At 51.8% G+C, this 23,988-nt stretch overlaps 1 protein-coding gene across 1 annotated transcript in view; it reads right to left on the bottom strand.

Moving 5' to 3' along the window:
- SHANK2 (SH3 and multiple ankyrin repeat domains 2) overlaps window positions 1-23,988 on the bottom strand; it is a 617,206-nt gene that overhangs the window by 426,843 nt on the left and 166,375 nt on the right. Inside the window, exon 9 of the mRNA XM_006893221.1 lies at window positions 21,917-21,983. Coding sequence (XP_006893283.1) covers window positions 21,917-21,983 — 67 coding nt within the window. The remainder of the gene's footprint in view (window positions 1-21,916; window positions 21,984-23,988) is intronic.

Raw genomic sequence — 23,988 nt, 5'->3', positions numbered from 1 at the left:
CCACCCCCACCACCTCCACCCCACCACCGTTGCCCTCACCGTCTCCGCGGTGCCCGAGTGTATTCTTACAGTCACTGCATCAGCTCAGCTTCCTCTCCTTCGTTAACCCTCTGCCTTTCCAAGCACGATGTCTTTTCCGAAGTCCAGCCCCTCCCGACAAAACACCCAAAGTCTGTGAGACCACTTTTCATGACTTTTGCTTCTAAGGAATTTTGCTTCTGGTTGCACATCTTCCAACACAGGTTTGTCTTCACCTGTTGTTGCTGTTGTGTGCTGTCCAGCCAGAGCTGATCCACAAAGGACCCTTCAGTGGGTTTTCAGAGGCAGTAAATCTCTCAGGAAGAGAGTGCCCACCTTTCTCCTGTGGAACAGCTGGTGGATTCAAACTGTGTGCCTTCATTCTGGTAGCCAGCTTCTTACCAATAGGCCACCAGACCTTTACTTGGTAGTCCATGATGAAGTCTGTACCCTTGGCTAGCATCACAATTCAAAGGCAAACACAGACTCTACAGACAGTGCGGATCCTGGTGCAGCTTGCTTTTCTCCAGCACCTACTCTGTTCTGAGCACCGACTTTTTACATCCAAAGCTTATTTCAACCAGAGGTCAACACACCACAACCCACCGTGCTCTGCAGCCTCTCCTCTGTACGACAGTTATTTTCAAGAACAGTGATGTCATAACCATCTCCTAGATTCATGCTGTTGTTTGAAAATCTATCTTGAGAAGAATAGATGTCAAATTCAAATATATTATTCAAATGCAATCAAGTATTTCATGCAAGAATGGAAGTCTGTACGTATTAAGGAGCACCCTCCTCCCGCCAACTGAAAGCCCTGGGTGCTTTAGATGACTAGTACACTCAACTGATAATCACAACATTGGGGGTTCAAATCTACCCAGAGATGACTTGGAAGAAATGCCTGATGATCACCTTCTGAGAATCAGCTATTAGAAGCTTTCACCCACGTTAGAAAGCAGATCTTTCCTTAAAATGCTAAAAGTGGAAATACCATTTGATCCAGCTATTCCCATGAATAGGTACAAAAGAATCCTACAGAAAAAGAAAAAGAATCCTACAACAAAAGATCCTAAAGAAACAAGAGCTGCAACACAAATAGACATCCGCAAATCTATGTCTATTGCAGTATTATGTGAAATAACAACCACGGAAACAACGCAAGTGCCCATCAGTGAAAGAAGGGATAGAGAAACTACAGGCTGTTCACACAGTGGAGTGCTGCCCCACGCTCAGACGAAGGGAAGGACTCCCGAAACGCGCACGGCGTGAGGGGTCTGGAGGACTTCATGCTGAGGAAATAGTCACGGAAGGACAGACACTGTATGTGATCCCTGCCACATAAAAGCCAAGGAAAGGTTTGCACACCGAGAGGACCATCTAGTGTGGTGACCAACAAGCGGCGGGGAGGAGGGTACAGGGAGTCAGAAAAGGAGGCAAGAGATGATAAAGAAGTGTTGATAGCGGGAAAAGGAAATCTAGCACAGGCTGAGTGGAGGATCTGACGTTTGGGGTATTTATGTCACGGAACAAAACACACATGAATGAATGAATGAATGAATGAATGAATGAAAAATCAACAGGCTTTGTAAACTTTCACTCAGTCACAAGTTTTGAAAGTCCAGCGTTTGTCTACTTGTGCATGGTGTTATCGTGGGTGGACAACATCTGAGAAGAACAATACTGGTTTTACATTCTCTACAGACAATGCACCCCTTTACTGCATGTACCAAGGGTGGAGGGTCCCCCACCACTCTGTCGTTAGTACAACACTGCTTTTAGCAACTCAACGAGCAAGAACCAATACTATCTCTTCATCTATAAATTGCAAGTTGAGGTTCTCAGACAGAATGGTCCACGAGTCCATGCATCTCGCTCCAAATCTCACTGGCTTCAACTAAGCCTCTGAGGGTTGTGCTATTTGAGGCAGGAAATACGGGCATGACCCCAGAAAAAAGATATTATCACTCAGCAATTCCTCCTGATGTGCTGGGCACCAGCAGGGTCTCAAGAAACACTGAGCCACAGCAGTGACGTGGGCATCGAGGCAGGCCGCTCTCCCCACCTGTTCCACCAACACGGTCACGCCCGGATCCTCATTTCTGAGTCTGTCATTTTATCCCAACACCTTCTGACAAAGGTGCTCCATACAAGGCCTTAGAGAATTCCAGAACAGACACAAACCCCCTAACACTAGCTCTTCATCCAGGTAAGGAAGTTACCTGTCTAGCAATCTCCCAGACCAACAGAACATCCCCAAGTCTGGTGCTGGTCCACCCACGAGATCATACAAAGTGGTCCTGGGGTGAAAGGAGTAAACAAGTGACTAGAACAGACACCTCAGGACCCCACAGGGCATGTCTTATTTCTTCCTCATCCATATTTAAGTTTCTGCTCTGGACACAAAAATAACATCATGACGCTTTATAAAAGCAGCCACACAAGATATTCTTCTCCGCTTCTCCTCTGGAGTCGCGTCTACACTGGATGAGTCTTTTATAAGTTCATGGACCCAATAGGTGGGAAAGCACAATGGAATGAACACCAAGATTGGAGCCAGGAGGCCCGCACTCACTTCCTGCTTCACACCCATGACCAGCATGCAATCTTGAATAAGATTTCTGAGCTTGAGTTTCTATAGTAACTGTCTTAGACTGGGCTGTCTGGAGAATCCAAACCAGTCCAGCTTAGAAACAAAGATAGGTAGAATGGATAGATGGACTGACAGACGGCTCCAAGAGTGGGCTGTTGTCTGAAGAAAGCTGCCTGACAGAATCCTGATGATCTGGCCACACGTGAAGGATACAATGTCTTCTCTCCGGGTGAAACCAAGTCTATCGTGTGAACGTTCATGGAGGCGAGCGGTGGATGCTTCTCCTGCGCACATGCTGAACTCCAGCTCTGCGCAGACAGTCGATTCACTCAAGTAGGAACCTACCAGCCACCAGGCGCCATTCTGACTGACTGTTAGGAGACACGTACTGAGCATGTGGTGAAGGAAAGGGACCCGTCAGGAGGACAGCGCAGAGTTCCATCAGGGACTCAGCTGGCATCCAGGACAGAGATACGTGGAGGTGGCATCCCCTCCCAGGAGTGAACAGAAATACTTCCCTGGTGGAGACAGCCCTGAAGTAGGGAATCACTGCATGTTTCCAAAGGCAGTGAAAATGCAGCCCCTGAGCTTTTGCGTGGGATGCAGACCTATCATCCTGTGATTCATCTGAGAATCAAGGCCAGACAACCTGCTTTCAGGAAGGCCTGGATTCCTGCGCTGGGCCGTGGTCCTGGTGGAAGGCCAGCTCCACAGCAAGACACTCACACACCCCGTCACCTGCTTGGTTCCTGCTCATATGACCTTACGAGTACCCGAGGCTGGAAATCTTAGCGGGAGGAAACAGCCCATCTCTCTTTCACAGAACTGCTAGGGAATTTGAACCAGTGGGGATATGCAGCCCTTTGATAAGCAGTGCAATGCGTTATAGACTGCGCCACCAGAACTTCTCTTACAGCACGATAGTGGCCTCATACCCTGATTCCCTCACCACCATGCTTTCTGGAATGTTCACTGGACCTGGCTGACAACCAGCAGAGCACAGGATCCGTATCCACATGCACGCAAGGACTTGGCTCTCTCACACGGGCTGCAGGACACTGTGAATCTCAACGCATTAACCCAGTGATCTGGCCCACTCAGAGGTCCCACGAGGCCGCCTTGGCCACTGGCACACCAGGACTTGAACATGAGGACAAGGGATGAATGCTGATCTTATCAGCCAGCTTCTGCAGGATGGACGCAGGTGGTTCCTGTCTGGAGGAGGCTGGACTTCCTTCACTGAATTCACGGTGTGGGCTCTTGGAAGGTTCTTCCCGCTTTTAGGAGCTACCAGTGATCCTCGGTGTTCTGGGCTTGTAGACTCACCTGTCTCCACGGGCAGACGACACCTGTCCCCGTGTATCCGTCTCCCCTGCTCTTTCTCACCGGACACCACCCTGCAGGGCTGATGGTTACAGACCCACACAAGTTGAGATAAACTCAGCTCATTTTAGGAGACTCTGGAGAGCGCACTCAGTAATCACCGTGTTAAGAAGGCGGCAGGTTCCAGTCCACGCAGAGGTGTCTCGGAAGGAGGGCCCGGTGATCTATTTCAGGGATATTATCCAGGGAGAACCTCAGAGAGCACACAGCTCTCCCTGGCAGGGAGTCGCCATGGGGAGGAGGTAGCTCCCTCAGCAACAGTCACGCTCTGTTAACGCTCAGGTCCCTTCCCGGGATGCCCGCACACGGCCCTGTGGGGAGGCCCCAAGTGCACCCTTCCTCAGCTCAGCAGAGCGTGCTGCCCTCCAGGTGATATTCCTGCCCACCTGGCCTTCCCAGGCCCCCAGAGCAGGATGTGGACACTCACCGCCTTGTGTCGTCTCTGACAAAGGCCGGGCCTCATCAGCTCCCCGATGAGACGCCCTGGCCCAGCTAAAAGCCGCTGCCAACGCAAACACGTGCATCAAGTCTTCCCTCTCCAAGCTCTGCACTCAGGTGTCTCAGAAACCGGAATGGACACCTTTTTTGCCTCCCATTTCACTCCTGCCTGCTCTTCCGGTCCCGAGCCCCCAGGAGGCTCCCACACAGAGAGCGTGCAGGAGCTTTAAGTCTCAGATCTTCATTCCTGGGCTTCACTTCCAGGCTCAGCCCACAGTGAGAGACACCCAGAGTGTGATGGTGGTTCAGTGGTCTCATCTCTTAGGCAGGAGACCCAGGTTCAATTCCTGGCCAAAGCACCTCCGGTGCAGCCACCAGCTGCCTGTCAGCCTGTCACTGTGGTGGCTTGTGTGCTTCTGGGGGCAATACCACCAACATTTCAAACACTAGCAGGGCTACTCAGTAGCAAGGTGTCAGTGCAGTTTCCAGACTAAGACTAGGAAGAAAGGCCTGGTGCTTCCCAAAAGTCAGCAAGTGAAAACCTTCTGGATTGCAGCAGTCTGGTCTGCAGCCATCAGGGCTGGCTCAGGGCTGAGCTGCATGAACAGCGTCGTCATGAGCTGGGGCTTTCTCGACAGCAGGTCACAACAAAATGAAACCCCAACGTGGCGTGGTAGGCAGGGGACAGTGAAGGATGGCACTGAGTGGTGTTGCTACTGAGGCCCAGGGATACAGTGTGGCCATTCCCAGGCTACGTGAAAATTCCAGAGGGGAGCCTTTGTCCCACTGGCACTCGGTCTGAGGTCTTCCTGGGCTGCATGGCCCAGCTGTACTTTCACATGTCTGGAAGTGATTCTGCAACCTTTCTCAGCACCACATGCACTCTGCCAGGGCTGCATCCCAGTCTCCTGGAGCTGCTGTCGGAAAGCCCACAAGGGGGGTTGCTTCAAAGAAGAGAAAGAAGTGCCTCACATTCAAGAGGTTAGGAGCCTGCGCCAGGGGCCTGGGGGTAAAAGCGCATGTTGTGAGTCTCCGCTGGTTTCGGTGACGCCACAGTCTTCAGCACGCCTTGGCATCTAGCACTGAAACCCACCCTACACTGTGCAAGCTCATCCACACAGCAGAGAAGGGCAGCATTTGGCCCCCAAAGCTCAGAAGGTAGGAGGGGAAGGAAAGACAGGTGAGTGGGAAGGGGGGAACCACGGAGCAAGGGGCAGAGTGCTGCTACTCTGTGGGGATCCCAATTCAAACCACGAGACGGCGTGAACATAGCTGACGTCCACTCACACCACAACCGAAGGGCTAAGAGAGTACAGTGTGAGGGATGTTCTGTTTCCAGGAGCCACCTGCACAGTGGCGAGGAGGCCAACACACATTGCGGGGTGACCAGCTGGCCCACAGCAGATGCCCTGCAGAATCCAGACCTCTCGACAGACAGAAGCCTCTCCCCAGAGGCCACGTGGACCCTCAGTGCTGCCTGTGAGCACACACGCCAATTCCCTTCTTTTTTCTCCTGAAAACCACCTTGAGAATCTTTCTACAGCTTTTGCCACGAGGGTTTGTAGGGATTCTCTAAGAGTGACGGACCGCTGGGGACCTCGGCTTGGGCTTCTCCTGGGAGCAGATCCCAGAGGTGAGAGGGAAGGAGTAAGTGTTGGGGGGGGGGTTGCAGACCTGGATGCAGGTCCGGCTTATCCATAACAAACACTCAGAATGTACCCCACAACTGGCAGGGGTTGAATTCTGCCCCCACAAACAGACATACTGTGGTGCTGAGTCCTGTCCGTGGGAGCTGGTTAAGGGACAAGGTCACTGCTGATGTGACTAGTGGGGGCAGAACTGCAAGGATGGACCTTGGGGAAGGGTGCAGAGGAGGCAGCCAGAGGTGGACAGTCACTTGCTGGGAGCATCACACTGGGGGTGGGGGTAGGCTGGGACCTGGCGTGGGGGCAGGGAGGCGGCGGGCATCTGGAAAGGAAGACAGAAGAAACACACAGTTCACATCAGCATCCTCAGCCATGGAGGTTGGCTGGGGAACCAGCATCCTTGGTTCAAATCCGATCACATCTATGTCCCTCACAAGTCTAAGAACTCTCAACACCTCACTCTGCTCAGCTGTGAAATGGGGACAGAGCTGAGCAGGAAGTACCGAGCACATAACTGGCTCAGGAAATACTAAAAGTTGTAGTTAAGATTAAGACTGCCTGCTGCCTCCACCTCCAGGAAACCCTCCTGGGTTTATAACCCATTTTATCTAACCACATCTACATCTGGCTCCTGGACCCAGGCTTGAGATCTCCTCTCCCAGGCCTAAGTGCTCCAAGGCCACAATTCAGCTCTTCAGCAAGCTATAAAGACCTGGAAATGGTGGACCCCAGAGCCTGGGCTGGGGCCCCCACCTTGTTGAGGCCGTAAAAGAAGGAGAAGGTGAAGAGCCACACCTCGGCTGCTGTTAGGGCCAGGAAAGGGAGGAGGGTGTTCAGAGCTGGGGCAGGACAAAGAGGCCCCACAGGGCATGCCTCACCTCCAGCCTGGACCACAGTCCTCACACAGAGGATAGGAAGGGCTGTGAAGGAGACAGGCCTAGTGCTGAGCTGAGCTGAGCTCTGACATGTGTCTGCATTATGGGTAAAGCTGGACCCAGATCTCAGCTATGGTGGGTGTGGCCAGTGAGCCGGGGCAGTCCCGGGTGAAGCTGGGCAGTGCTGAGCACAGCCCCTCCATCTCCACAAGAAACGAAATGCAGGCCCCCTCCCTTCACTGTGATTTGCTTCGCTGCACTCCACAGATGCAGTGTTTTCCACAAACTGAAGGTTTGTGGTGGCCCTTTGCCCAGCAAATCTACGGATTCACCTTTTCCAAAAGCACGGACTCACTTTGTATCTCTGTCACATTGTTTAAAAAGCATTTCAAACACTTTGATGATGCTGTTGCACAGCTAACAGGCACAGGCGGGGAAATCTCCGCTCTTCTGTCCATGACCCTGGAAACTGGCTGGAGGGTCAGCTACGAGTCAGTTCCAACTTGATGGCCAGGGGTGGGGAGAACCATGATAACAGGCTGCAGCAGAGTGTGAGCATGACGTGTACACTAACGCCCAAGTCGATTCCCACTCACGAGGTGCTCCGCCCAGCCCAATGCCATCAATCGCAAAGGAGGCCCTGCCCATCACCCTCCCTCAGGGCCACCGGCGGGCTGGACCCCGGGCTTCTGGGAAGCAGTGGATGTGTACGTGAGCAAACTCCTCGCAGTGTGCGTGCATGTGTGTGCATCACTGGCGTGACCGCTCCATTTGCTTTACTGTGGTGGTCTAGAACTGAACCCGGCATGCCATTCATGTCTTTATACACACTTTTAAGAAAACCCTGTCTCACTGCTGTCACGTCCGAGCTGACTCACAGCTGAGCCCTCAGGAGGTTTCTGAGGCTGTAAACTGCGTGGGAGGAGACTGCCCATTTTCTCCTGTGGTGCCACCAGTTCAACTGCAGCTCAGAGTAACCCCATGTGTTACAGAGAACTGTGTTCTATTGTGAATCATGGGAGAACATGAACTCGACAGTTTTCTAGGCGGTGACCTCCTAGGAGACATCCAGTCCTGTCTTCAGAGGTACTGGTGAGGGGACATAAACCACCAACCTTCTGGTCAGCACCTGAGTATGTCAACACGCAGATGGCTTTGGCAGGCACTATGCCTCCCAGGAATGCAGAGGCCAGGCAGAGGACAGAAAGTGAGAGTGTGGTGGTGTGCGTCAGAAATTTCCCAAGAGATTTTGTAGGTGTCTGAAAAGCCCACAGTCCACAATCCTGTCCAGTTGCTGCAGGATCACGCCCGGCCTGAAGGCGCAGCGCCTGAGATGGGAACAGCATCGGCCATGACAGCACTGCCACTCACGTGCTTGTGACTTCGTTACAGAGCCAACTCTTTTCACTACTCCACGCCACGTCACTTAGACATGACGGAGATTTCGAAAGGGTTATGGCTGTGCGGCAGGTTATGGTACCCACAGATCATACCTGTGGACAATGACAGAGACACTGTGTGACCTTTGTTAAAAATGGAGCTGGGACGCAGATGTAGCTGAGAGCCCAGGGCCATGGCTGCTCCAGTTCCTATCAGTGATTCTGACTCGTGCCAACCTCATACACGTGAGAGCAGAACGAGGGCCCCTCAGGGTTTCCAGGGGTGGGCTTTCTGGAAGTAAACCCACAGGCCTTTCTTGCATGGCACCTCTCAGTGGACCTGAAACTCTCACCTTTGGGTTAGCAGTCAAGAGCCTTCACTGTGTGTACCACACAAGGTTTGCTCAGAGATAAGCACATCCTTATAATCAAAGGCACTGGGCAGAGACTGCACAAGGAAGATGCAGAGGGGGCAAGTCCCCAGGTGAACTATCTGGCACCGGAAAGTGAAAGGTCCAGAATGGCTCCAGACTGTGGGACAGCCAGCAGAGCAGCCTGGAGTCCAGTGGACGACGATGTGCCAGGCTCTCGAGGAACTTGTTACCCCTCAGATTCACGTGTCTGAGTCACTGTAGGAAACTCAGCAGGCCTTTCTGAACAGCTGAAGAAGGGGGATAACCGAGGGGCAAACCTGGGCAAGTGGCAGGGCTGGGGCCACTAGGACAGTGACACGGACAGGACACAGCAAGGGACAGCAGAGTAAGCACAATGCAACAACACGCAACAGGGTCTGGTGACACCATCTCACTGCTGACTATATCGGGACTGAAACAGCAGGGACCCAGAGGGCAGCATGCAATCACATCGAGGGGGCATCCCTGAATCCACACACCACCTCCCTCCCCCAGCCCCCACCAGGACATCAGTGCTGGCAGGTGGTCAATGTGACGACTTGGTCCCAAACAAACATACTTTCATCTTGGGGGACTTTGAAAATCTTCTTTCTGAATGTCAACTATGCTTTCTAATCTACAACCCCCCAAATATAGACTAATCTAGAAAAAGTACAGGAGCACTAGATCACAGCAGCAAACACACCAATACCTCAGTGGATACAAAGAAGAAAACAATTAAGACCCCACCATGACACGGGACAACACAGTAGAGTTTAGCACAAGACCAATACTGTGCTCGAGTTCAGCAAGGCACACGCAGACCAAGAGCCCACAGAGACAGCTCTGCACATCCTCATACACCTCACCCAGCCCTGCAAAGAGACAGGGTGGGAACAGAAACAGCTGTCACATAACACACACGATGCACAGTATCCATTTAGAACGCACACATGATACACAGTGTCAATTCAGAACTGACTTCCTTCCTCTGAGCAACTTGCTTTGCAACATTCTCTGAAAACCCAGCCACTGGCTGTAGCTTTGCTACATGATTCCAGGCAACACACAGAGCCAGTCTCGAGGTGAACGCTTCTTTTCCAAGCTCTGAGGAAGCGACTCAAGGAGGATGAACCCGACCAGTCTGATATAATTAAGCAAAATGGGCTAGAATTGGGGGTTTTCCTGAGAAGCTGCAGACACAAAGGAACACTGAGCTGATTTAATTTCATCATCTGTGTTTCACTGTAAGTGGCATATTTCCTAGTCCAAATGCCAAAAATTCAGTCAAAACCCAATACTGCTTTCAAATCAGATCTATTTTATTTCACTGCAGGTGGTAATCTCCCAAACAGGTGTAGGTGTCAGGAATTACTCTCCAATATCAGTATGATTCTTGTACACACACCCCCCTACACCCACATTCACACCCCTACACCCACACTCACACAATTACATTCCAAAATCTGTAACGACCACCCTCGAACCCTGATCTACCCGTATCGAAGGCATAATTACACAGGCACTTGATCTGGAAACCTAGCAACCGTATCCAAGTCCTTGTCTGCCGGCTAATCAGACACCCAAACTCACACACCAGTGCAATGTGCTCCATTTTCAAAAACACAAAAGCCTCCAGCCCCTCTCTCCACAGCTGCAGAAGGACAAGATGCATGAAAACAAACCTTGTTCGGCTGAAGAAGAACAACCCATGTCATTTAATCCATCTGACAGTGCCTCTCCCCACAAAGCTGGCCAGAACCAAAAAGAACTGAGATTGCAAAAAAGGGGTTAGCCCGCTCCAAAGCTTATCAGCTTGCAACATGCTTAATATCTGCATGGCTTTTTCGGATGCGAGCTCTCCGGCACCCCGAAAGCCCAGCTTTGGGGGACCTCTGTCCTTTAGAAGCCATCGTAAATGCTCTTTGGCAAAGGCTTTTAAAACCTGCTCTGCTCATTTGCCCAGCCACAGATTAGCGCCAGATAGCAGGGTCAGGGATTAACTCTGGTATTCACGGTTGCTCCCCAGCATCACTTTCTCCACGCTGGCAAATAAAAGGACCAAGTGGCGGTGACATGGAATTTTTTAAAGAGGAAGGGGGCACGGCAAGAGATTCGCAGAATCAATTAGGAGCATCACACAGCTACCCGGATAGTGAACAGCAGAGAAGACGGAGGCTGTCTTTTAAAGGGACAGAGAATCTTGGCGTCTGGTGTGCCAGTCCATTTCTGGGTGCTCCAGAGCACCCCGCCTGTGCCCACTGCTCACACAGTGGGGTGGCACCATGTTTACGATCCTTCCCCCAAAGCCACATTCCTCAGCTGACTGCCTGCAGCCTTCCTGGCTTGGAAACAAAGGACCTTCCGCTCAGCAGAACTGTGTGTGATCTTTAAAGGAGCTTCACACAAAGTCAGGACAGGTTGGAAGATGTCAAGCCCTCACTTTGAAACATTATGAATTATCCTCCTTTCCAGAATGGAGTTTGAGGCTCTTTCTACTCTGTCCTGGTGGCACAGGAGTTAAAGCTGGAAAGGCTGGAGCCACCCCCAGGGGAAAGTCAAGGCTCCTGCAGAGTCCAGCTCTGGGAACTCTGGGGGAGGAATACTTCTCAGCTGCCTCTCAGGACCTCCGGGAGACAGACTTGACCCAGAGCACTGGGTTTGCCTCTGGGGCTTTTCCGTATCTTCAGAGGAGGGCTGACTGTTCCCTTGGACAGTCAAAAGAACAAACTAGAATGTCTTGGAGAACCTGCCTACAAGGTGGTCCTTGGAAGCAGGAATGATGAACCTTCATCTTACAGACTTTAGGAGGGGCCAGCCTTTGAGAAAGACTTCCCATGGGAAAGGTGAAGGGTCAGCGTAGGAGAAGATCAAGACGGGTTGACATGGTGACAATGGGCTTAAGTATGTCAGACGTGGTACAGACGGCTCAGGACAGGGTACGGCTCATGTCATCCGCTCACAGGGTCGCTGCCTCGACAATACCAAACAGTAACAACAATTCCTGTACTTGGAAATCTGAGCTCAGATAATAGAGGCAAAGGTGAACCCTGCCTCAAAACCTGGAGAGGCGAGGCTGGGTTCTCCACAACGGCCATGCAGACCGTCCAACTTGGGCGGCAGTGAGGGGCCGTGCAGACTGTCTGACTCGGGCGGCAGTGAGGGGCCATCCAGTTGATGCCAACCAGCAGTAACCCCAGGTACAGCAGATGGAAGCCTTGTCCTGGCCTGGGCCGTCTCCACAGTCTGGGTTGTGTCTGAACCACTGCTGCAGCCGTGGTGCCAATCCTGGGGGAGCGTCCTCTCCTTCTCCTACCCTGCGCTGTTCCAGGCATGATGTCCTGCTCTGGGGAACAGTCTCTCCTGATAACATGCTCAGAGGATCTGAGAGAAACTTCAGCATCTTTGCCTCTAAAAAGCACTCTGCCTACACTTCTTGCAACAATTTGTTTGGGGTTTTTTCTTTGTTTGTTTTTCTGGGTTTGATTTTTTTTTTCCAGTACATAAGACATTGGGAAAGTCGGCTGTGAGGGACCTCTTAAGAGTACTGAAGAGCAATGACATCAGACTGGAGACTAAGGTGCGCCTGATCTGGGCTATAGTCTTCACAATTACGTGCTATGCATCAGAGAGTTGGACAGTGAATAGGGTTGATAGAAAGAGAATTGATACCTTTGAGCTGTGGTGCTGGAGACGAGTGTTGAATATACCATGGACTGCTAGGAGAACAAACAGGTTTGTCCTGGAGAAGGTGAAGCCGGAATGCTCCTTGGAGTCAAGGATTCTGAAGCTTCACTGGACATACTTTGGGCATGTTGCAAGGAGGGACTGGTCCTTGGAGAGGGATGTCATGTTTGGGAGAGTGGAGGGGCGGCAAAGGAGAGGAAGACCTTCGATGAGATGGATCAATTTTGTGACTGGAGTGGTGGGAATGAGTGTGTTTGAGATGGCTAGGATGGCACAGGAAAGAACGGCATTTAGAGCTCTTGTACATAGGGTCGCTATGAGTCGCAAGTGACTCGATGGCACATAACAACAACACAACAACATAAGACATTAAATAGTCTTCTCCAACATCACAATTCAAAGTTCTTCTTCAGTCTTCCTTATTCATACAACTTCCAGATGCTTAGGGAGAAAATGAAAACAGCATGGTTTGGGACAGGTGCAGCTTTGCCTTTCAACAGACATCCCTCCCCGCTGGTCACGCACCGAGGTCATCGGCCATCAAGCCGCCTAGTGCAATATATCAGCTGATGCCTCGAGTGGACGCTCCCGCAGCTGGTAACCAGCATGCTGTTGTGATGGTGTCACATGAGACTGGCTGAAGGTCATAAATTAGACTGACAGCTCCTCCTCCCCCTTCTCAGAACCCTGGTGGTGCAGTGCTTAAGTGCCCAGCTGCTAACTGGTCAATCAGCAGTCGGGACCCACCAGCCTGTGCATGAGAAAGATGAGGCTGTCAGCTCCTGTACAGACAGTGACGGCCTCAGAAACCCAACGGGCAGTTCAACACTAGAGTCATCAGGGGTCAGAACCAAGTCAGCAGCGGTGAGTTATTTGAGCCCATCCTCCGGGAGCCCCCCTCAGTATCATGTTATGAACAAGGAGGAGGAGTTCAAGTTCTGTCCATCACGTACCACACATCCACCAGCAGGGGCCATGGGGAAGACCAAGGGCGAGCCTGGACTGAGACCCTGGGGACAGCCTCCAGCGGGCACACATGAAGGGAGCCAGCTGCAGGGGCCAGAACTGGAACCCAAGTGTCCACCAGAGAGCCTCCCCTTGGTACCTCCCAGACCACCTGGGGTTCCATACCCACAACCTCGGACAAGACACCTGTCAGTGAGTCAACTCTGTCTCATGAAATGTGCACTGTACATCATTTTACACTATTTTATTGTGTTTTAGCTAAAAGCTGACATAGCAGATCAGGCTCCTGTTGCAGGAGTTAAATGCTTAATGCAGCCCCTCTAGTCACAAATGCAAATGAGGTGCTTCTGGTCCACCACAGGGATTGTACAGCTAGCTTAAAATAGAAATAGACATGTGTCACCCTATGAAGGTGAAGCCATGCAAATAAGATGTGGTTGCTATGTACCGCTGAATTGGAACCAACCCATAGCTGACCCTCCAGGAGGTTTTTAGAAGCAATTAATCACACAGAAGAAGACTGCCCCCTTTCCCCCCAGGAAGCGGCTGGTACATTCGAACCATAGGCCTTTGTGTTGCCTGTGCAACTCCTTTCCAGTTTTGCCATCCCGTAGGATTAAAATAAGCCGTCCCAGAGGTGGGCAGGGGGACCTGATGACCATCAAGAAGAAGGAATGAGAGTGGAGCGTGTTCTTTGGAACTGGGTGCCTGTGCTGGGAAGCCCCTAGACTCAGGGCACAGAGGAAGAGAACTGTTGTGTGGAAGACGGCGAAGAATGTGGTGGGGGCGGGGATAGGGGAACAGTGCTGGACACTGTGGAAACAGGGTACCTGCAGGCTTCCTGGCCCCCAGAGTGACTGCAGCCTGGGGCTCACGATGGAGTGGAGGTTCTCCGGACGCCTACTGGCTGAGCTAAACACCTCTGTAATACTCGCCCAAGTAAGGCAGGATCTAGACTGAGGGGCTGAGGGCCAGGGGTCAGAGAGATGCCTGGGCACAGCGGAGAAGAGGCTGTCCTCATCTGAAAACTGTCTCCTGAGTCATACCCGATCCTGAACTGCATCCTACTACATTCTCAATAAACCCTGTAACTGTGAGCGTGGTCTGTGGGTGCTGTGTGGACACTGCAATGGATCACACGCTGAGGAGGGAAGTAGAGAGAGCTGTGGGAGGGATGGCTGGGACCAGAGCTGGCTAGAAGGCTGGAGAAAGGAGACATAAGATCAGACAGAACTGTTATCCCTGATTATCTCTTTTCCATCTTGTGAAGTTAGAAAGGTCAGAAGCCTCAGCCCAACATTTGTAAATATTTAATATTCTTGTACAAACTGTTCTGCGCCATTGGTCACATTTATTGGCAACAATGTGTCATCATTCTCATCACTTCCTCTCTGGTTGTTCTGTTTGCATTAATCTAGCTTCCCTGCCCCTCCTTAGCAACACATCCTTGTTTTAGAGCAAACTGTTAACCATTTGGAGTTGATAGAGTTGATTGTTTCAGGATGATATTGCTCATTTCAGAGGCCAATCTCCTTTGCAGACAAATGGTGACCTCTGAGAGTGGTTTTGGTTCTGAGTTCGAAGGGCATCTCGGGACCCTTGTTTTGGGGGTCACATGTGCTAACCCAATCCCTACACTTCTGCACCTGAGCTAACAGCACACAGGACACACCTGTGACGTGATCCCCTGTGGGACACACACTGCCCGTGTTATACTCATGAGGTCACAGCAGTGTGGGGCATCTCTGAAATCCATTCACTTTTGAGATAGAAATGGAGCAGTGAGGCACAGAAGCAAGGGTGGCTGGGGAAAGAGATGCTACACGGACCTCTTCAAGGAAAACCCAGAAAGATACCAGGAAAGCAGAGGCAACGATTTCCCACAGCAAGGAATGGGGGACCCTCCCAAAAAGCTACACCAGTCACGTGACCCTGTAGAAGGCTGATGTCTGGCTGCTAATCAAAAAGATTTTGGTGTGACCAAAAAGGAAGACCTCAGCCATGAAGACTGCAGCCGAGGAAAGCCTGCAGGGCAGCACTGCCCTGTATCACAGGGGCCGCTCCGATCAGCACTCAGCCGTTCCCAACCACCACAGAGGCAAGGAAAAAAATGTTTGCAAAAGACGCTCCTTCCTGGGACACACAGTACAGCCAGGCATCTAGGACATCCCCCACCCCCAGGTCTGTGGAGGCTGCTGTGAAGAGCCTTCACCCACAAAAGCGCCAGTGCCACGTGAGCCAGGCCCCCCCACTCTCTGAAAATGGTTGTTGTTGTTGTTGTTGTGCACCACGGAGTTAAAACAGACCCATAGCTGACCCTCCAGCAGGTTTTCAGAGGCAGAAAATTGCAGCAGCTGCTGGAGTCGAAGTGCGTACCTTTGGGACTGCAGTGCAGCTTCTTGCCACGAGGCCACAGTGCTCCCTAGGTTCGTTGTTGGTTTTTTTTGTTTGTTTTTTGTTTTTCCCCCCCTACCTGCTGTCAGAATTCTCTTCTTATGTTTGATTCTGGCAAATTTAACTACGCTATGCTTGGTGCTCTCTTTTGGGGTCTCTTCTATATGGGGCTTGTTCAGCTACTTGTATGTAGATTCTCTCATCTTCATCATACCTGGTAAGATTTCTTCTAGCTGAACACTGTGACACTGATGTGTCAAATGCGATAACAGTTAGCCATGGTGGACAGTGTTCGGTGGAGCTCCCCGATTAAAACAAGCTTGGAAGCAGGAGTGGCATCCACTTCCGTAATAGCTTGCCTCCGGAAACTCTATGAATTTGGAGAAATGAAGAAAGTTATACAAGTTTTCAGGTCTTTCATTCATAGAGTTGCTATGAGTTGTCTGCGACTCAGTGACACTTAACAACAACAACAACTGTTCCACAACCTTCTTGGAGCCTTTTTTTTGCTTCTTCCTGTCCTGGGATTCCAATTATGCGAATGTTATTTCTCTTGATAGTGTCCCACATTATTATCAGGCTTTCTTGTTTTCCCTTTCCTTTTGATTCTGCTTTCTGTTCCAGCAGACCAGTGCTGAGCACTCTATCATCTATTTCACTGATTCTGTTCTCCATCTCTTCAGTTCTGCTCCTCTGTCTCTCCAGCAGGTTCAACGTTTCAAGACGCTGGTCCTCATATTCTGGGATGTGGTTTCTTGTTTCTCTAGTGTTTCTAATGTCTCGTTTGCTTTATCTGCATTGTCTTGAATAGGTGTTTGTGGGGTTTTTGGTGGGGTTTTTTTTTTAATTCCTCTTGGCTTTTGCCTGTAATTCTTTGAATTTTTTCTTTCACTTGTTGAAAATATTCGATCATTGTTCTTTTGAATCCTGTGTCAGAACATTCCATCAGATTTTCCAGCTCAGGCAATCCGCTGATTCTGTGTTTTGATCACTTTTTACGGGTGATGTTTAGGAGGGAGAAAAGGTTGAACTCAGGCAAGCACATTTGGTTTAGTGTCTACTTTGGCCAGGGGGTGGAGTGTGTTATGAGTCTGCCTGTTAACCTAAAAGCTGGGGTCCCATCTGCCAGCTCCTCCTCAGGAGAAAGATGGGCAGTCTCCTCCCTTGAGGACTGACAGGCCTGGAAGCCCACTGAGGGCTGCCATGAGGGGATCAGCTGGACAGCAGCCGGGCAAGGCATGTGTGATTCAGTGATAACAGCTGCCTCCCTCCTTGTCTGAGTCCTACCCGTGAAAGTCCCTGCAACTGTGGCCTTATTCCAGGAAAGGCATCTCTGCAGCCTTGACTAAGTGAAGGGTCCTGAGGAGAGACCATCCTGAATTGAGGATAAGACTTCGAGTCACTGGGAGCTCTGGTGGCCTAGTGGGTAAGGAGTTTCACTGTCAACCCAAAAGCAGGTGGTTCCAATCCTCCAACTAGCTGCTTCATGGGAGGAAGATGGCCAATTTCCTCCTGTGCTTTACAGCCTCCGAAAAGCTGCTGGAGGGTCAGCGGTTCTGACTCGAGGGCAATGAGAGACATTTTCACATCAACAGGGATCCTGGTGGTGCAGCGGGTATGCACTGGGATGGTCATCCACCAGGTCCCGGGAGGGGGACCCCTGGGCAGCCTCTGAGGCCAGAGGGGGTGGATATGCTCTGGGATGTGGGGCTGTCCGGCCTCTGTGATGGGGACTAACTTGAGTGAAGTGGGTTTCAATCAAGGAAATATAACCCACTATCATCCAGTCTGTTCTATATAACAGCCTTGCGCGTTCCCTTAGGGTCCCCAAGGCCTCCTCACAGGGTCCCCAAGGCCATCCAACAGGGTCCCCAAGGCCCCCTCGCAGGGTCCCCAAGGCTATCCAACAGGGTCCCCAAGGCCCCCTCGCAGGGTCCCCAAGGCCACTGTGCAAAGTCCCAAGCCTGTCATTTCACGGCATCATAGAGCCAGATCATCTGCTGAGTGGCTTAGTGGGTTCAAACTGTCTACCTTTCTGATGTTGTTGATTGTCTTCAAGTCAAGCACGACTCATAGCAAACCTATGAACAAAAGGCCTGAAGCCCCTCTACAACTGTCGACATTTATCAAAGTTCATAGAGTTTCTGGAGGCGTGTTGTTTAGGAAGTGAACGCCACCTACTGCACCACCACAGCTCTTAACCCCCATCAAAGAGTGAAGCGGGGGTGGGGTTAGGAAGACCAAAGAGCAGGGCTGACACACATAGCAGGGATGCAGTGTCCCCAAGCCAAGGACCAGCAGCCCCCAGAGCTCCCTCGGGACCTCCAGGAGGAATCAGCCCTCTTACAGTTGATTCCAGACTGTACCCCAAAACTATGGAAGACATTCTCCTGTGGTGTTGGCTGCCCAGCTGGTGGTCACTTGTTAAGGCCACCCCAGGATCACACAAGGGCCATACCTCGCTTTTGAATAAGTCTGTGGGGGCTTGAGAAAGGACAGGACTGCTGAGTGTGTCCCACTCAGTGCTCACTCAGCTTCAGGACTGCTGGAGGGAGGAGAACGGCCACCCTGGGGCCACTACACCAATGGCCAAGTGCTTGACCACTAACTGAAAGCTGTCAGAGCAGATGAAGCTCTGGACAGCTAACCAAAAGGTCAGTCACTCTGACGGAGAAGGATGCAGTCTGCTTCTCTGGGAATCAAAACCTTAGGGACCTGAGGGACAGCCCTGTTTAGTTCTGTAGGGACCCCCAGAGACACCTAGGAAGAGAGGCCTGGGGACGCACTTCTGAACACTGAGCAAACCTGAGGGAAAAGCCCCGGAGCACAATTCTGCTCCCACAAGAGGGGGTCACTGTGAGTCACAGTCCACTAACAGCAGCTGGGTTTCCTAAAGGCTGACTCGAATCTCAGGGGAGGGGGCTTGGGGCATGTGGATCTGGTGATGCTGCCGCTGCACCCCCAGACGCAGCATGCCCCGACTCAGCGAGTCAGGGAAGAGCCGGGAGCCCCGTTCACAAGCTCTGTGGGAACCACTGTCATAGAGCTGAGGGGAGCAGGTGGGTGGGATGGGAGTCCGCAGCCCGGGACCACAGGCGTGGGGGGAGGGGGCTGTACAACAGCCACAGGGCCAAGTTCAAGGGAAAGGGTCTGCTGCTCTCCGAAGTTCACACAGCGATCTACCAGGCGTCCATCCCAATCAGAAAGCCCAGGGAGCTGTGGACGTTCACTGTCCCTCCTGGGGCAGGTCTGCAAATGTCCCCAGTCCCCAGAGCAGTGCAGACCTTGGTGGGGACAGTGCAGTGTGAAGAGCTACGAGAAAGTGGAGGACAAGTGTCCAGGGGAGGCAGGAAGACCAACCCCATTGCCACCGAGGGGCCCCCAGCTGAACGGACCCTGGAGCCCGCAGCTGCACTGCCCGCAGCCGCCCCAAGGCTGGGAGCCATTACAGAAGCTGACGGCCTTGTCATTCTCCCTCGGAAGGGCTGACGGAGTCTAATCACAGACCTGTCGGATGAGCACTTAACCACTGCATCACCAGGGATGCTCAGAACGGGAATAAAACCAAAAATCAAGCTGTCTACTGTCCAGCTGGTTCCAACACCCAGGGTGGCTGCAAGGCTGAGCTGGGCTGCCGCGCGGGGTTCCCAGAGCTGTCCGGACAGAAGCAGGATGCGTCCTTCTCCTTTGGAGTGGGTGCTGGATTCAAACTGCCGACCCCATACTTAATCTGCTGTGACACTAGGACTGTTTGCAACGATGGCAGCTTAAAGACTGAGGTGCACCTGATTTAGGCCAAGGGTCTGTTCCATCACCTGCTAGGCATCTGAGAGCTGGACAATGACTAAGGATGACAGAAGGATTGACAGCTCTGAGTTGTGGTGGAGAGGAGTGCTGAGTGCCCCATGGACGGTCAAGAAAGCATACGCCGTAAGGAAAGTGCAGTCAGGTTCTTTGGAGCAACGACTGAGGCTTAGTCTCACGTACTCTGGGCATGTTGTCAGAAGAGGTTCTTCATATTTGGAAAGGCGGAGGGTTAGCAAAAGAGATGGAACGACGCAGTGGCCACAGACACGGGCTCCAGTGTCTCAGAGATGATGAGGGGACGCAGGACAGGACGGGGCTCAGACCTACTGTCCACAGCATCATTGTGAGTCACCCTCAACAGCACACAACGACAACAAAGCATCTCACAATAACAAACCCCAAACCCACGGCTTCTGAGCTGGCTCCACCTCCTGGCCGCCCATGGCCCAGGGCAGAACCAGGCTCGTTCTGTTCCCTCCCCCGGCTGACTTTTCAGTGGATTGGCAGACGTTTCTTCCGAGGCGCCTCTGGGTGGACTTGAAGCCACAGCCTTTTGAAACTCACTGCTGTTGCAGTGATTCCTACTACAAGAAACCCCATGGAATCCAGGAGGAGTGGCCCAGGGAGTTCCGAGGCCGAAATCCCCAGTGGAGCTGCTGGTGGGCTAGAACCTCTGATCTTTTGGTTCACTGCTTGGCCCTTTAACACTGTACCATCAGGGTCCTCCCTGCAGAGCCAAAGGGTCCCAGAAGTTCAGAGGGAAGGGCCCACATCCCTCGGGGGCCAGGATGCAATGCAGAGGCTCCACACAGCACGTGGGCACCCCACTTCTGCAGCGGGAGAGCTGCTCCACTACACAATGAAGTCACTTATCAGGTGGTTAACACGAGCATGTTCCACGACCAGGTACAGCTTTTAGAACAAGAGGCAAAAGCTATTTGCAGAGAGGTGCCCACAACACAGATGGGAAATTAATTGTATCTCAGATGGAAGCAAGGCATCCTGGGGCTCAGACAGGCTTGAGCCATGGCGGAACTGGGCAAGGCAGGGAGGGTGTGTGGGGGCTGGTGTCTCAGGTCAGCTGGGGCTATCCATCAGAGGGACAGGGCCCCGAAGCCCTGGGGATCTCCCAGCTCCAATGAGAGGCTGGGTCAGTGAAGCCACTTCACCCTCCTCCTGCCACGACTCCTGTGGCCAGTAACGGTGACCTAGGCTCTGGACCCTCACCGTCACTCCAATCCGTCAGTTTCTGGCGTTCTGTGTCAGGTGTACAGCCCCCGAGGCTCAGGGCTGGCCCTGCCCTGCTCTACCCACAGTGGAGCGGAGGAGGAGGTGGGCCGGCCACGCTGGGCTCCCGAGGCCTCGCTCTGCACACTAGCCCATCAACCCCTGTAATGTGTTGGGAGGTGCTCATACCTGGCAGAGCCAGGGTCTCCGCGCAATTAAGGGCTGACCAGTCTCCCCTGGGGGCCAGACGGCATCAGGCTGGGCATCCGCAGGCAGTGATGCTCAGCACTGGGCACTGCCCGGCAAGCATGCGGCGGGCTGTGCATCTTGTGCCGTTCTCTGAGACAGGATGTGCCTCACACACAACAGATGCAAGCCCAGCATCCGACCTGAGAAATGCTCGGCTGAGGACAAGGGGCTCCTCACCCCTAACGGTGAGCAGGAGTTGGGGAGGCAGAGGTACCCCGAGCACCCTTCCCATGCCCCATTACGGGGCACTGTCAGGTTGGAAAGCTCACCGCCGCCGGTCCAGTGGAATTGCTCCCCGCTGCTGGTCCTGTGTATGCCAGGGGCATGTGGACACAGGCCACCCGGCTCCTCTGAGACGAAGGACTGGGCCCAGCCCCCGGCAGGGCGGCGGGATAGAGGGGGGGCCCCTGAGAACGGCCTCCTGCTTGGCACAAGGGGGACTGGAGGAGGGGAGGATGGTGAGAGCATTGTTGAGGGGAGCAGGTCCCCACGAGATGAGAGACACCCTCCTGGCTTTCTCGACTTGTGGCCCTGTCCTTGCTAATAAAAAGGTGCGTCTGCCATGGCATTTTCCAGTGAGCGTGTCTCGATTACTCACAAATTAATCTGATTCACCGTTTGAACAGCAGTGCCCGAGTGCACTGCTCAGTGTCTGGGGGGGCTCCCCCAGCCCCGCACGGTTCCTGAGGATTTGCACAGCCCCATCCCACTACAGTTAAAACTGAAGAACAAAGATGGAAAGGAATTCTCTCCGTTACACTTCGCTCAAAGCAGGCTCGAAACCCCCTTCAGGATAAAGATACAGAAAAGCGAACAATCAAGGTCCCCGCAGCCAGACGAAGCTGGCCGGAGCCCCACTCACCGATGTCGGTCTCCTTGTGGTTCTTGATGTACTCGGCCAGCTCAAAATTGCCCGCGATAATCGCCACCTGGAAGGAAAGGACATCAGACCCCGTTAAACGTCAACCCCACAGTAGAAGGGCCCTGGCTCGTAAGAACACCGGCTGCTCCCGGCTAGGCTGCCGGCTCAGGCCTCCTTGGAGGTGCGGTGGAGGAAAGGTCTGGCCATCCGCCTCCAGAAGGATGACAGCCCAGGAGGCCCGATGGTGCACAGCTCACCCCGTGACACCTGGGCCTCAATGAATCGGAGCTGCGAGGCTCGTTTTCACAGCTCGGAGCCATGCCGGTGACGCCCTTCTGACGGCTCATGTCCTCGGGAGAAAGGCGGGCCATTTCTTCCCATGTGGTGGACGGTTGGGAGTCCCAAAGAGGGGTCAGCTATGAGTTAGTTCTGATGAATTCTGGGCTTTGAATTGAACAACAATAAAAATCACATTCCCATAGACCTTTTTTTTTTTATTGAATGACAAAACAAAACTCAAACCCCCAACCATACGGTCAACAGACCAATGCGTAATCCACTGTGTCACCCATGCTCCTGGCTTTGGGGTAGCACAGCTATTCATTTTGAAAGCACTTCTTTTTTCAGCCACTTCCTTGTACTCTGGAAGGCCTACCTTTTCCTATCATATACAGGGCCTTCTTTCTCCAGGCTCACATGTCCCCCTGAGTTTCACGTACAGCTCTTCCCTTCATGAGGCCAGAGGGGAGCAGGGGCCCCTCCAAGCAGGGGCCCACAGGTGACACTGCAGACGGGAAGCCCCCAGACCAGGGCACGGGACAGACCATTCCCATTGGGCCTCACCAATCAAAGTCCAAGTCTCTGTTTCCTTCAAGCCCAGAACACAAGCTGGCCCTCAAACTGGACAGGGGACCTCACAGAAAGGTGCTTCATTCAGTTTCATTTCTGCAGCAAACCTTCTGCTCGCACGTGCGTCCCCAGCCAGTAGACACAGTCACACCAACATCTGCTGTCACTGGGAGCTGCTGAGTCAGCTTTTTGTTGTTGTTCTTTAATTTTTTTTCTTTTTAAAGAGACTTTATTACTTTTTTAAATTTTAGAAAACATTTTATTGTAGCTTGGGTTAAAATTTACATAGCAAATTAGCTCTATATTCAACAATTTGTACACATTTTATTTTTAACAACTTGGTGCAATCCCTTCCCCTAACACATCTCTTCCCACTTCCTTTCCAAGTTCCTCATTTCTAGTTGACTTTGTTACCTTGCCTTGTTTTGCCTTCTGAGCCTTGTTTTTGGACACATGCTGCCCTCTGGTCTCTTCTGATTCTAGCTAAAAGTTTGTTGGTTTTACTGATCTTCTCAAAGAGCCACATTTGGGCCCACTGAGTCCACTGTTTTTATATTTTCATTCGTCCCCCCCTTTTTTAAAAAACTGTGATTTTAACAAAAGTTTACAGAAAAGTTGGCTTTTTAGTCATCATTGTTGCACATTTTCCTCCCTATTCCCCAGTTCATTTTTTTAAAAAAAAAAAAATTCATTGATACATAATTTCTTCCCCTCCCCAGTCCACTTTGCTATGCACCTCTTATTCTGAGCTGTTATCATACAAATAATGCCTAATCATATATTCCTTTTAAACAGTTCTTTCCTTCATCTGTTCCAATGCAGTGTTCATTATTTATCCTCTTTTTTTTAAGTTTCCTCCCAACCCCCATGTCAGTCCTGTTTTTTAACAATGGTGTTATGCAATATTTGTCCTTTTGTGACTGAGATATTTCACTCAGCATTATGTCCTCCAGGGTCACCATGTTGTGTAATATTTTATGAGTTCCTTGTTTTTCGATGTTGTGTAGTATTCCATTGTGTAAATATACCACAGTTTTTCTATCCAGTCATTTGTTGATGGGCACTTGGGTTGCTTCTATCTCTTTGCTATTGTGAACAAAGCCGCAATAAACATGGGTGTGCATATATTTGTTTAGGTGGCAGCTCTGGTTTCTTTAGGGTATATTCCCAATAGTGGAACTGCTGGGTCAAATGGTATTTCTATTTCCAAAAATAGTGCCAAA

The sequence above is a fragment of the Elephantulus edwardii genome, unplaced genomic scaffold (assembly GCF_000299155.1).
Source record: "Elephantulus edwardii isolate Elephantulus edwardi_28Jun2011 unplaced genomic scaffold, EleEdw1.0 scaffold00126, whole genome shotgun sequence".
In the NCBI taxonomy this organism is placed as follows: domain Eukaryota; kingdom Metazoa; phylum Chordata; class Mammalia; order Macroscelidea; family Macroscelididae; genus Elephantulus; species Elephantulus edwardii.
This window is presented reverse-complemented; position numbering and strand designations above follow the sequence as displayed.